At 36.7% G+C, this 12,552-nt stretch overlaps 1 protein-coding gene across 1 annotated transcript in view; it reads left to right on the top strand.

The window, feature by feature from the left end:
• Positions 1-12,054, top strand: part of CTNNAL1 (catenin alpha like 1) — a 58,849-nt gene extending 46,795 nt beyond the window's left edge. The window contains exons 12-19 of the mRNA XM_051812710.1: positions 3,712-3,749; positions 6,933-6,983; positions 7,075-7,229; positions 7,951-7,999; positions 8,810-8,866; positions 9,002-9,121; positions 11,398-11,481; positions 11,593-12,054. Coding sequence (XP_051668670.1) covers positions 3,712-3,749; positions 6,933-6,983; positions 7,075-7,229; positions 7,951-7,999; positions 8,810-8,866; positions 9,002-9,121; positions 11,398-11,481; positions 11,593-11,754 — 716 coding nt within the window. The 3' untranslated portion in view covers positions 11,755-12,054. The remainder of the gene's footprint in view (positions 1-3,711; positions 3,750-6,932; positions 6,984-7,074; positions 7,230-7,950; positions 8,000-8,809; positions 8,867-9,001; positions 9,122-11,397; positions 11,482-11,592) is intronic.
• Positions 12,055-12,552: the final 498 nt, after the last annotated feature.

Genomic DNA, 12,552 nt, shown 5'->3' with positions numbered 1-12,552 from the left:
TTGTTTGCTTGTTTTCTCTTGTTGGACTTCAGATTGACCCTTGTCAGTAAAAAAAAAAAGCGGGGAGGGAACCCCCTTCTCCCCTAGTAGTCCCACCTTTTTGCTACCGGAAAATACCCTGAAGTTACCTTGACACTTTGGACATCTCCTAGAAAATACAACTGGTGACCCAGTAAATAAATGACACTAAAATATTTGTTTGCTAAGAGAGTATAAGAGTGACATTCACAAAACTTTTGCCTCTGAACACAGTGAAGTTTCACTATTTCATAAGACTTTATTCTTCTTGTAATTCATGATATTTGTCTTAATGTTGAGGTTGCTAAAAGTGTCTTTATTGTACAGACTAAAATATATCAAGTGCTTTATTCCTAGTAAAATTGTGATTGTGTGTAACAAAATATAGAATTACAGTAAGAGGTATATATTTTTTTTCTCCTCAGCTTAAAAACCTGTATTTTTGTACTACCAACTGAAATGTTTGGCTTTGATAGAGAGTTCAGAATACAGCTTGAGATGCAAAAATTGAATGCTGACTAAATGTGCTGGACACAAAAAATAAAATAAGCATTTTTCGGATTATACTAGATTCACGTTTATACTAATTTCTTTATTTTTACAAGCAATTGCATATCTCCTTATCCAGTTTTTTTTCATAACAGCAAATGAGGTATTTCTCATACTAAGGTTCAAAACTCACTTGGATAGAGGGCTGTATTTAGCTTGAAAGTGAAGCAGTATTTTACTCAATTTTAATATAATCACACCAGATCATGCCCAAATTTAAATGGTCTTGTCTTAGGGAGCAGGGCGCACAGGCATGTTGGGGTAGGGGAGGTTGGTGAGACGCCACAGCCCAGTAACCCTCATCTGTATTTTGAAAATATTTCTGTGCTGTGCAGAACTGTATGGGGAGGTAGAGTTGTCCCTCTTTTACTCAGTCCTAAACCACTTCTTAATCCAGCGGTGAGGCCCATTCTGCTCAATGTCAGTGTATCTGGTCTGGGCTGAGGGTGACAGGCTCCTCAAGAGGGAGGCTCCTGCCACCTGGGAGGTTTGGTTCTGCACGCACAGGCAGGATCATTTTGTTTCTTTAGCTTTGATACTTAACTCTGAAACTCCTGTACTTGGAGGTGGATCACTTGACAGAAGTACCTCTCATCGGTCCAAGCTGTTGGATATCAGCCAGTCTCTTTTTTTTTCTAACATTTTGGTTTCAACAGGCTGGATAAGAATATAAATAATTCTCTGATTGCTCCCTTATAACTTGGTCGGAAGTGAGAGAATGGTTGATGAAGATAATTTACTTTTCTGCTCTCCTCTTTTGTTGTGCCCACTTGATTTGCGAGGAGTTAAATGACCATGACGATTTGGGAGGGCCGTAGTTGATGAATAGGCAATACAGATCAGAATTTCAGAATGAAGACATTTGAATTCTAGAAAGAAGAGTGAAGCAGGCATGCTGCCATCCTCTCAGAGAAGAAGTGACATGAAAAGCAGGATTTGGAAGTTGAAATAGATGCACTTTGGAGGGAAAGACATGATTGGAACTAATAGAAAGCATAAAATTGGAAGACAAGGAGAAATAAAAATAAATTATAAGTTAAAAAAAATTAAAAAACGAAAAACATGTTAGAGAACATGCATTAGGAAAGCAAAGGCAGACTCAAATAAATAAAAAGATCATAATGTGGCAAAAAGCCTCATATTATTATAGTAAGATCTGACACACAAACTAGGGAAATTAAATACCTGAAAAATTATATATATGTATTCTGTTAATGAAGTGAAAGTTCTGTGATTATACTGATGTAATTAAGTATTTTCTGATTAAGTAGAATTATCTCTGCCTTGAGTTGATCTGCTCTTTTGAAAGTTCCTGTGTCTGTGGGTCCAGTGAGATGTGTTTTTTGTTTGCATGGTTTTTTGGTTTTTAGGGTTTTTTTAAAATTGTCCCAAGATATAAATAGTAAGATCCTTCTTCTTTCTGAATATAATCAACTAAATGAATATGAGTAACTAAACCTTGCAAAGCCAAATAATGGGAATTACTTCAAGAGCAAAGGCAAGGTTTTTTCTTATTTCTGTTTGCTACATATTTCCATTTGGTTTCTGTAATTCTGAATGTTGACCTTTTGTGTGTGAGACGTGTGTCTTCTCAGTATACATTTGTATTCCATTTATTATGTCAAATCTTTTCGTGTTTGAACTTATTTTTTTTTAACAAGGCACAAGTTTTGACATAGCTCCAAAGGAGATCTTTTATGCTGCAGCATTTTAAAATTACAAGTTAGCTTTTGTTCTTGGTATGTCTTACATGCTTTCTTATATGCCCTTTAGCTGATGTTTTGATACATGGGATATTGTAAATCACTTCTCATAATTTGTATCAGTCTTTAGGGAGAAATCTTGCTTGGATACATGTTTGGGCAATTAATATCTGAATAACTCTGCATTCTGAAAAAAAAATAGTTAGGCAGCTTGTTCCCTGATAGCTCATTCATCTTTTGCAAAACTGGGTAGGGGAAGAGGTGATATTAGAAAAAAGTAAAGTTACATTTTTCATATTTATCAGGAGGGTGGAGAGACACTAGTCAACATCCTAAAAGTTGTTTTTTAGGAGTCAGTTGCCTAGACATGGAGCTCACAGTCTTTCTGTGGTGTCAGGAGATAAAGGGCATGCTTTCAAAAAATCATGAATGCACAAAGGAACTGTCTTCTGAGGACTCAGAACAGAATTTCTCTAGAAGCTGATACAAGATGAGGAAGTAGCGACTGTAGGAGGGTTTGTTGCTCGTCCTTTGTTGAGATGCATCATCTCTGTGTAAACCTGGTAGTGACATCCATTGTAGTACCCTTGGGGTTTTTGAGTAAAATCTTATTTCTTACTAGCTTTTAAGGTTGTTATTTATTTTAATTTCGTTTAGCAGTTTTTCCTCTCCTGAATCTATTGCAATAAATGTAAGTCTTCATAGATCATTATGGCTTCTGGTAGCTGAAGCTCTAATCCCAGGCTTTTAGCCCAGGCTCTGTTTCTTCTTTTTAATAAAATCTTCTTACGAACTTTTAGGTAACACGTAAAAGGATTTTTTTTCCTGTTTGTTTTGCTCAGATTTGGAATATTTGAGGCTCCCAGTGATACAAGAAACATGTGAATAAGTGTGTAAAATGCTGTAGAACTTTTTTCTTTATAAAATACAATGCATGTGGGATACATATAGTACAGTACAACGTGAGGGTTTTATTGGCATATTTTAGAAAAACCTGCCTAGATATTTCTTACCAGTGGCAGTGTCTACTCCAAATTTTAGACCATACAACCCATGCCAAAACAAGCCTTACATGGAGCTACCCACTGCATGTTCTATACTTTGCAACAAAACGAGTGCATGTAAATAGTAAGTCATTGGAGAGAGTTGCTTTACTCCCTATGGAATACAAGCAAGGGGACTAGAAATATTACTGAGGGAAACTGTTCAGAGAAGCTTTCTTAACTGCCAGTTGCTGGGAGCTAAAATCTGAACAGTACAGAGCTCTTGGCCTGTCTCTCTGAAAGCATGAGACAGAAGATCTGCAATATTCAGAGAGGAGAAATTACAGGTAAGTAATTTGCTTTTGTAGTACTGCAATTTAAGGATGAAGTAAGGCATTTGATCCCATTGATTAAAATGTGCATACAAATTTTGGTATAAACCTGTGTGTTCTTCATAGGAGAGAAGCGTGTCTACTTGTCACTGCCCAGACCAGGGGTAAGTTGCTGTTGGGTTTGTTGTATTTACTTTATATCTGCTTTTATCTGTTTGAATTTTCTGTATCACAACTTGATGGGGACAGCAATGTCTTGGTAACAAGTCCTGAATGGATGGATGGATGGTTGACAGTAAAATACCAAACTTTGTCAATTTATTAAAGGAATAATAAACAGACTGAAAACTATGGTAACTAGTTATGTAATGTGCTTTGATCACTTTGATTGTACATGAACTTTAATTCCTGTTTATTAATATGACATTTCTTATCACATAGCTCTACTGTCATGCTATATAATTTAAAGATGCATTGTTGCTATTAAAACAGTAAGAATATGCTTCAACATACCGAAATTTAAAAAAAAAAAAAAATTACCAAGACCTAACATTGTAGCCCAAATTGACCTATTTGGAACCTATGGACGTTTGAACCTGTTGTAGGCTCTTCAGATAATGGGTTCTTGTTTCCTTCTGTGATCTTAAGTGTGTTTAATGTAGAGAAAAAAGTTACACCAAATATCCAGGTTTAGGTGTGAGACATTGAATATCCTTAGCTGATTATAATTGATATTACATTCTTTCTGAGAGCATCTGTATGTTAGGAAACCTTCTAAACCTTGTTAGTATCATGTCATCAGTCATTTCATTCACTTGCTACGAACTGAATCTTTTCATGGGTAGGAAAAAAGGAAAGAATGATCTCAGAAAGTACAGTAAGCTCTAGCTTGTTTCTTTCTCTCCATGCTTTCTTTCCTTAACCTGTAGTGTTCAGGAATTTGGGTGTGAAATGATCCCCTGTCTCTCCGTGTCTTCTGTTGTGTAATTCTATGACTTCAAACACAATACTACTTCTTACCCTTAAGAAGAGGAAAGCTCATATCTTATCAACCCAATCTGCAGATTTAAATAGAATATAATGTTTGGCTGCATGAGCATGGGTGAATTCCACGGTTAGGGAACTAAATATTGAAACTGCAAACAGACTGGTTCAGTGACTTTTGATAGGGTTTTTGTCCTTCACTGTCTAGAAGCTACATAGCTCCTAGACTTCAGCCAAAATTTAAAGAGAAATTTGAAGTCAGATTTCCACCTGTTGATTCATATGCCTTTTAAAATACTCTGGATAAAAAATTCGTGCCCAGGATTTAAACAGTTCTGCATTGTTATTCTCTGAGAGGTTGCTGCCTTCTTTTGAGTTTTGTAAGATACTTACCATTGAGTGGGAGTTAAAATAAATGCACAGTTCGAAAGTAGACAGGAGATGTAGATTACTTCCATAAGACACTAGAGTCTCTTCACAGACTAACTTCTTTGCCTAACTGATGCATTAAGCTTTGGAACTGCCTCTCTTCCCAGTGCTGTTACGCTCAGTAGTGCCTCTTCTCTCCCTACTGTCAGCACAGAGGTCTTCTGTGCCTGGCTAACACCCACGCTGTCCCTGCACAGAGGCCATGTTGTTCCTGTCGATCTAATTAGATTACATATTTTGTTACATCTGTTTAATTGCAACTGTGCTGTTTGCTGGTAATGAGTGGCATCCCAGATCATGCCGTAGCTGAGGACCAGAGCAGCAGTGCTGATTCATGTGTGTGCTTACTGCATGGGTATATTTTTTTCTCTATAGTATTAAGTGTTAAATCATGTTTTAAAAGCAGAATAACTTGTCTGCTTTTTTAACAATTGTAGTATTCAAATAATGCAAGTGAACACTAGAGTGGAGAAAACTACAAAAACATTACAAGATTTCTTTAGTTATTTGTGGATAGAAAAGCTTAACCTGTGCTAGAGGGCTGGTTTTCTTGAGTACCCTTCATTCTTGCACCTTAAATATTTGTGATACCTTCTAGCACAAAATTTGTGTTTACATGCAAATTTAGTTTGGTTTTGTCTTCCTTTCTTCTTTTAAAATGCCTTAAAACCAGCATTTCTTAAACTGCATCTCTAATGTGCAAATCACAATTGAGAGTATCAGTTTTACCCTTTGTGCTAAATCTTTGAGATCAGCATCTCTAATACATAGGCAGAATTACAGTTCCAAATCGGAGGAGACATTCATAAGATTCAGAATATTTAAACATTTCAAGATGGAAAAAGAGAAATGGCATGAAAGCTAAACTGAGCACCAAATTGCAGTAGGAAATTCAGTAGTAGTATTTTACTTTTGCTCAGACGCCTGAAGTGAGAGATGCTGATGGTGGTGCCAGGGGGCTTCATTTCTGATGCTGTTCATAATGAACAGTGTTGGGGTTTTTTTCCCCCTCAGGCATTACTGAGCTTAATTTGCCCAAGTACTCCCACTAATGAATACAGCAGCTTTTTTCAGATTCTCAGACAAGGGTCTCAGTCCTGCTCTCCTCCTCAGAGATCATCCATCCTCTTCCTCTGTCTCACACCTCTCCAAGTTATGACACCAACTTTGTACTTGCTATTCCTCTGCAATCCAGTGCAGTTTCTGAACATGGACTGTGGATCTCACATCTGTTAGTATTTGCTGTCTTTGCACAGTGACAGCACCAGCACACAATGTTAAAGCCAGGATCTGCAAATTAATTTGAAACAAATGATGTATTCCTGCATAAGTGTGTCATGCAGTTGGCAAGCACTGCACTAATTATTGTTTAATCTGAGCCGGTATTTGGCTTGCAGACAGACTGGTATTTTCAATAGTTCATGACTTAAATAAAAGAAGGAAAAATCAAAGTGCCACTGTTTGTTACCAGCTATTTCAACAAAGGGACACAGAAAATGAGCTACACTAGTATTTACATGGGTTGGAGCTTACATCAGCTGACTAAATCAACTTCCCTGTTACATAGTGTCATCTCTGATGATGGAAAAATCAGTGCAGGAGCACTTGATTGAGACTCTTTAGTCCCAAGTATTACTGAAGATTTAGAGGGTAAGGGGAAGAGATTGTACTGCATTAGGAAGTGGAGTCCAAGAACTGTGGAAGAGGTCTTTTCCTTGAAATTTCAGGCATCTACAGGGCACAGATGCTGTTTGCATATTCCAGTTTCAGGAAGGCAGACAGAACAGGCTCTCAGTTTCTACTGAGAATTTTGTGTAAAGCACTAGAACTCTCCTGCAAAGTCTTCCTCTGAGTATAGAGCTACCTCTTATGATTTGTTAGTAAAATGATTACAAATTCCTTTTATTTAAAAATATTATTTTTGTTTGAAACAGAAGCATAATGCAAATCTGAAAGCATTAAAGCCAGTCAAACTAGATACTGAGGTAAGATGCCATCATTTTTGTAAAAAAACTCCTTTATTATTTTTATCTTGTCTGAAGAATGCGTTTTCAAGTACCATAAATGTGGTTACAGGAACAGGCAAAAATTGCAAAACTTGGATTAGAATTGCATCTGCTCACATCTGATGTGGATTCTGAGACAGAGAAATGGGAAGATCAGGAGAATGAGATCGTGCAACATGGACAAGGCATGTCAAGTATGGCCTACTCCATGTATTTATTTACCAGGTAATTACATTGTATGCAGCAAATTTTGGTAGGAAGAAGAGCATTAACAGTGTTTATAAGAAAGAAGATAGTTTCATTTTCGGAGTATAATAATTGGGACCCATTCAGATAGGAACTTGATTTTATCCTTAAGCTTTATAAATTTTTGTAAATTTCTGAGCTGTTTAGTAATAAAATTAGGGGGGGGTTAAAGGGCTGCAGCACGTCTATTTAAATATCTCTTGGGGACAGTAAACATTTTAAGAAGTATGTTCGTAAATACTTTGAAAATCAAGGGAATTAAAGCACAGGTATATAATCTTTGCTGTAGTGAAAAGAGTTGTTCTGAAACTTACCCTTGTAATGTTAGCTTTCTTACTTGAAGAGTTTAGGTTTGTTTTTATTTGCAAGAGTTGAGATTTTTTTCTTCTAAGCTACTAGTTCAATAATACTCAGTATGCCAGAGACATGGATTTCTGTTCTTGTTCAGCTTAAGAGAACTGAGCCATTGCTAATTCCCCAATAGTGCTCTAGCTACTGAGGTGTCGGTATAATATTTTGAAATGCAGTTCCTATAGTAAGTTATTGTTGTGTCTAGTATCTTCTAAAAGACTGATATTTTACAGTTCAGTGGTGTGCACTGTTAAATATTCAGTGGTGAGACTATAACTTACAGAAGTAATAGGCAAAATAATCTGCAGTCTATACATGGCATATCTTCTGCTTCCTTTATTTCCCACAGAGGAGAAGGACTTCTGAAAACTACTCAAGATTTATTTCATCAAGCAGAGGTAATATGTTTTAAACAAAACAGGAGGTAAGCACTCTTGAGTGAAGGCCAAATTGGAACTTAAGTCTCTGATTCCTTACACATAAGTACAGTGTACCATGAATTGACTGGCAGCTGTAGATTTTAAGCAGCCTAACTCTGGTACGTACCTTCTGAAAGCAAACTTTTCAGTGTTCCAGTAGTAGCTTGAGACATCACTCATTATACCAATAGGTGTTACATTCCAGATAGGAGGAAGAATAGCAAATTATGGCATTATATGGCAAAAATCAGTGGACTTCAATACATTAGTAGTAGCTCAGTCCCTTATAATGTTAACTATATAGTGCTGCTCGATCCTAGTCTGAGCAGCAGTATTTTCTTGGGAAAGAAAGAGGGTGTAAAAAATTGCATAATACAAACAGAAGGAAGGGACCAAATGCAGGAACGCGTGGATTCCTTGTGTCCAGCCTTCATGCTTGTGTATAACAGGAGACTGGTTACCTTTGATAGGACAAGATACAAACACGGCAGGTGTTATCTACCCACAAAAAATTTCTGAGCTGCCACAGTGCAAAAAATAATTGGAAATCACAGGGGGTTTTATATGTAAAGGAAAAGCCTTTAAGCTTTGCTTATCTGGGAGGATGGCAGTTTGTAATGTAGCTTTTTATTTCAGAAGTCACTGCAAACTGCTGACTTGTGAATTATAAATATATACAACAATTACAAGTATTTCCTGCTACCTTTTAACTTTATAGCACACTATTAAAACAACGAGGAAAAACTTCCATTGTGGTTCATTTTCTTTCATGCTTTCTCCTCCTTTCAGATTTTTGCCACAGAGGGCACAAAGCTTGCTTCAGCTCTTCATGCTTTTTCTGATCAGGTGATGTATGACCTCTAAAAGAGCCATTCAGCTTATGACACCAGTGCTTAAAAGCTGGCTGTGCTGTCTCCTCTGTTAACTTAATGTCAGAATCTTTAACACAAGTTGTTTTGTCTTCCTGAACCATGTTTTCAGGTACACGAGGATGACAAGCCTTTACTTCTGTTGGAGGCTGAAAAACTCATCTCTGTGTGCAGGCAGCTCCAGATAACAGCTAAAGCTTCTGCTCAGGGAAAAAGTGCTACATTTACAAAGGTAAGGTAAATATTATATATATTCCTGAAAGCAATGCCTAACTTGTTTAGGAATGCAGTAACTTACTAATTTATGCTCCTGTTAAAATATGGAACAGTTCATGACAGCTGAACTTCTTGACTGGCTTCTGGATTGACAGAGGATCATAAAAATTAATAAGTACAAAATTTTGTGCTTTTGAGCAAGCATTTTTCTGCTACGCAGTGTGTCACTGTTGCTGTTCCCTGTGTAGGAGAGGAACGAAAGTATTATTTTGCACTTAACATGTTTTGAGCAGCTGATGTGCAAAATAAAGAGGAAAAACCATAAGAACTGCTGTCCTTGCTGAAAATGTTTTGTCTGTTGGGACACCCCTCACTGATAACGAGTCCCAGCCATTTGCTGCACTGCCTTGTCTCAGGAAGGGATTCTCTCCAGCATGGGTGCTGTTGTCTTCTGGCCTTTTATTTTTTTTTTTCTTTATGTTTTCCCTACTACCAGAGAAGGGTTTCACTGAAGTTTATCCTGACCTGATCCACTCATTCATGCTGGGAGTTTGATAGGAGGCAAAATACAGTACATTGGCACCCAGCATACATGGAAGCCTGTCATTGGATGACTTGGATATTGGATGGTATTACTCTACAGGCTTATATGAATTTTTTTTTAGGGATCATAGGATATCAAGTTTTCTGTAATTGGCCCAATGGCCACATACATATAATTGATATTAATGTTTTAAGGAACAGTTTCCCTACTCTGAGCTTTTACTGACTTATTGAGTCTAAGAATCAGTAAAATAAGTAATAGGATATTTTTTCCTTCCTATTGCTTAAAGTACTGAAATTACTGTTACTGAAAGAGTTTACAGAAATGTTTGCCAAGACAATGATTTTCCTGGACTGCACTTAAAAAAAATTAAAAGGTGGGAAGGTGTCCATAGGCTTCCACTACTTTATATTCTTTTTGCTGCTGAGATCTTTTTTCAGAGAACTTCTATCAACATGCCCCTGACCTTACCCACTAGATAAAGAGAAGTACTGGGATTTTATCATGCTGCAAATGAGAATTTTCAGCAGAATAATAAGAGATGGAGTAATACTGTATATAATTACACCGCAATCCACTAGATTGCAGTAATAATACTGTAATCCACTCGAATTTCATCCAGAGAAATAGGAGCTGTAATTAAGCATACCTCACTGTGGACTTCAGTATTTCCACCACTGTAATAATTATTGTTGTTCTGTTGTTACTAATGCTTAACATAAATGTAAATAAATATAAATGTAAATTCCAACCCCCTGGCTCTATTTCTGAAATACATGCTTCCTTCTCAGTAGGTAGGTAGTGTACCCTAGACTACCCAGAATTTTTTCTGATAATATTCATATTTGCTATAAATAAATACCTATACAGCTGCCATGAAAGTTTCAGCATTGTTAATTACCACAAGAAGTAGATCTGCAAAACTCAGTGGGGACTGGAGGTCAGGTTTCTTGAAGAACTGAAGTATCCCTGAGCAGCAGTATGATCAGTGTGAGCAACATGACTTCTGTGCACCTGAATGTTTGTTTCCAACTGGCTGTGGAAAAGGTGTTTCAATTTTACAGCAAGGTCTAAAACTAGATAGAGCATGCAAGCCACTCAGAACCAAACTGAGCACCTTGGGGCTACCTCTTGGTTTGTTTTACACTCTCTAAACTGAATGGGAACTCCAGTCTGTTTATACAGTGATGTATCACTAGAAAGCAGTACTAGGCTCTCAAATTAGTGTTTGTAAAGGGCCCAAATTTATAATCTGTGCTGAGTGTCAGACTTGAGGCATGAACTCAAATGCTCTAAGCTTTAAGACAACTCTTAGTGTAACTCACATCAAAGTGAGGCTTTCATGATGCATGGCTTTCTAAAGCATGCTGACAGGACATAAAACAGAAGAGAAAATCATGAAGGATTGTGATGATTCATACTTACATGACAAGAGCTCCTTTCCAAGAAACTCCTATTACTGTTTAATATTGTATTGTTAGTAGAGAATTACACATTCTCTTGGGATGTGTGTCACTCCCTTCTGCATCATAGCTCAAGTCTTAGCTAAACAGAAAGGATGCTCTTGTTTTACATGTACTATATAGAGAAATTTATAAAAATGTAGGCAAAACCATTTGATTACATGAGATTTCAGAAGGAGAAATATTACTTATTCCAGCTCAGAGCAGATTACCATCTCATGTAGAAAACAACTGCCTAACACAAGTAATGAGTGGTCTTGTTCTACTGTTAATTGTCTTGTTTAGGTTGATGCATGCATTCTGAAAACAAGGAATGTGATGACTCTATTATGCCAACTTCTTCCACTTTGCTTCAAATTACTGAGAAAGGTCAGTATTTGGTTCATCTGCACTATTTTAAATAGACTTTGGGTTTTGTTTTGTTGGGGTTGGTTGATTGATTGTTTTTAAGAAATATTCTTTTTTTATATATATACACAGAATAAAGCAGGAAATGGTTGCCTTAAACCTGCTCCACCATGGAAAGAAGACAGAATACGAACTGGTACAAATGCACATACTCCAGAAAGGAGAGCGGAGACATTTGGCATCAAGTCTTTAGAAAATCATGTAACAAACATGACGTTTTTAGAGAGCAAGTAATTATAGCACTGAGAAATGCAGGAACTCCCATTTGAAAATAACACTTCCTGAATTTTCGATATTGCTTTCATTTGTGGAAAGTCAAGCCAGGTTAATTTGAAATGAAACTGTTGGCCTTTGTCACATCTAATAGATGTCCCATTACTTAGCTATTACAACGCCAACTAGTTAAATCTTCTGTATTTTTATAATGTGAATGCCTTTCCTATGCTCACTGATACCGATTTTGTAATTAATGCTTATGAATGTCTTACTGGATGTTTCAGCCCAAAGATGCTGCTAATAGACATTTTATGTAAAGATGCCTGTGCTGCATATGCTATATGTAACACTACTGTTGAAGTCTGTAAACTCATCTCCGGCCTATATCAGTCTATATATTTGACAAAGCAGAATCAGGAATATAGTCTGAAAAGCTGTGGCCTGAAGCACTGAAATGTTATCTTAGTTACAAGTTATACCTGCAATGAAGTAGTTTTAGGAAAAAAACCCTCTTTCAGTAGCTGCACCCCTGAATTTTAATCTTGATGACATGACTGATCTTTACGAAAGGGTATTTCTAAGTGACTAATAGTCTTGACTCAAATCCTTTTTCTTTTACCCTCTCTATTTGTAGATGGTAGTTGTTGCTTCCTTTTTTTATTAAAATTTACTGAGAATTTGAGTTGCATGTTGAACCACTGAAGTATTATGCAGATTTGACATTATACCATTTAAAATTTAAGAAAATAGATACTGATTGTTACAGAATTCTGTACAAAGGGCATTATTTGACTTCAGGATGCCATGAAAATACAA

Source organism: Manacus candei, unplaced genomic scaffold, assembly GCF_025592945.1.
Source record: "Manacus candei isolate 608988 ecotype Guabito, Panama unplaced genomic scaffold, ASM2559294v1 h1tg000088l, whole genome shotgun sequence".
NCBI lineage: Eukaryota > Metazoa > Chordata > Aves > Passeriformes > Pipridae > Manacus > Manacus candei.
This window is presented reverse-complemented; position numbering and strand designations above follow the sequence as displayed.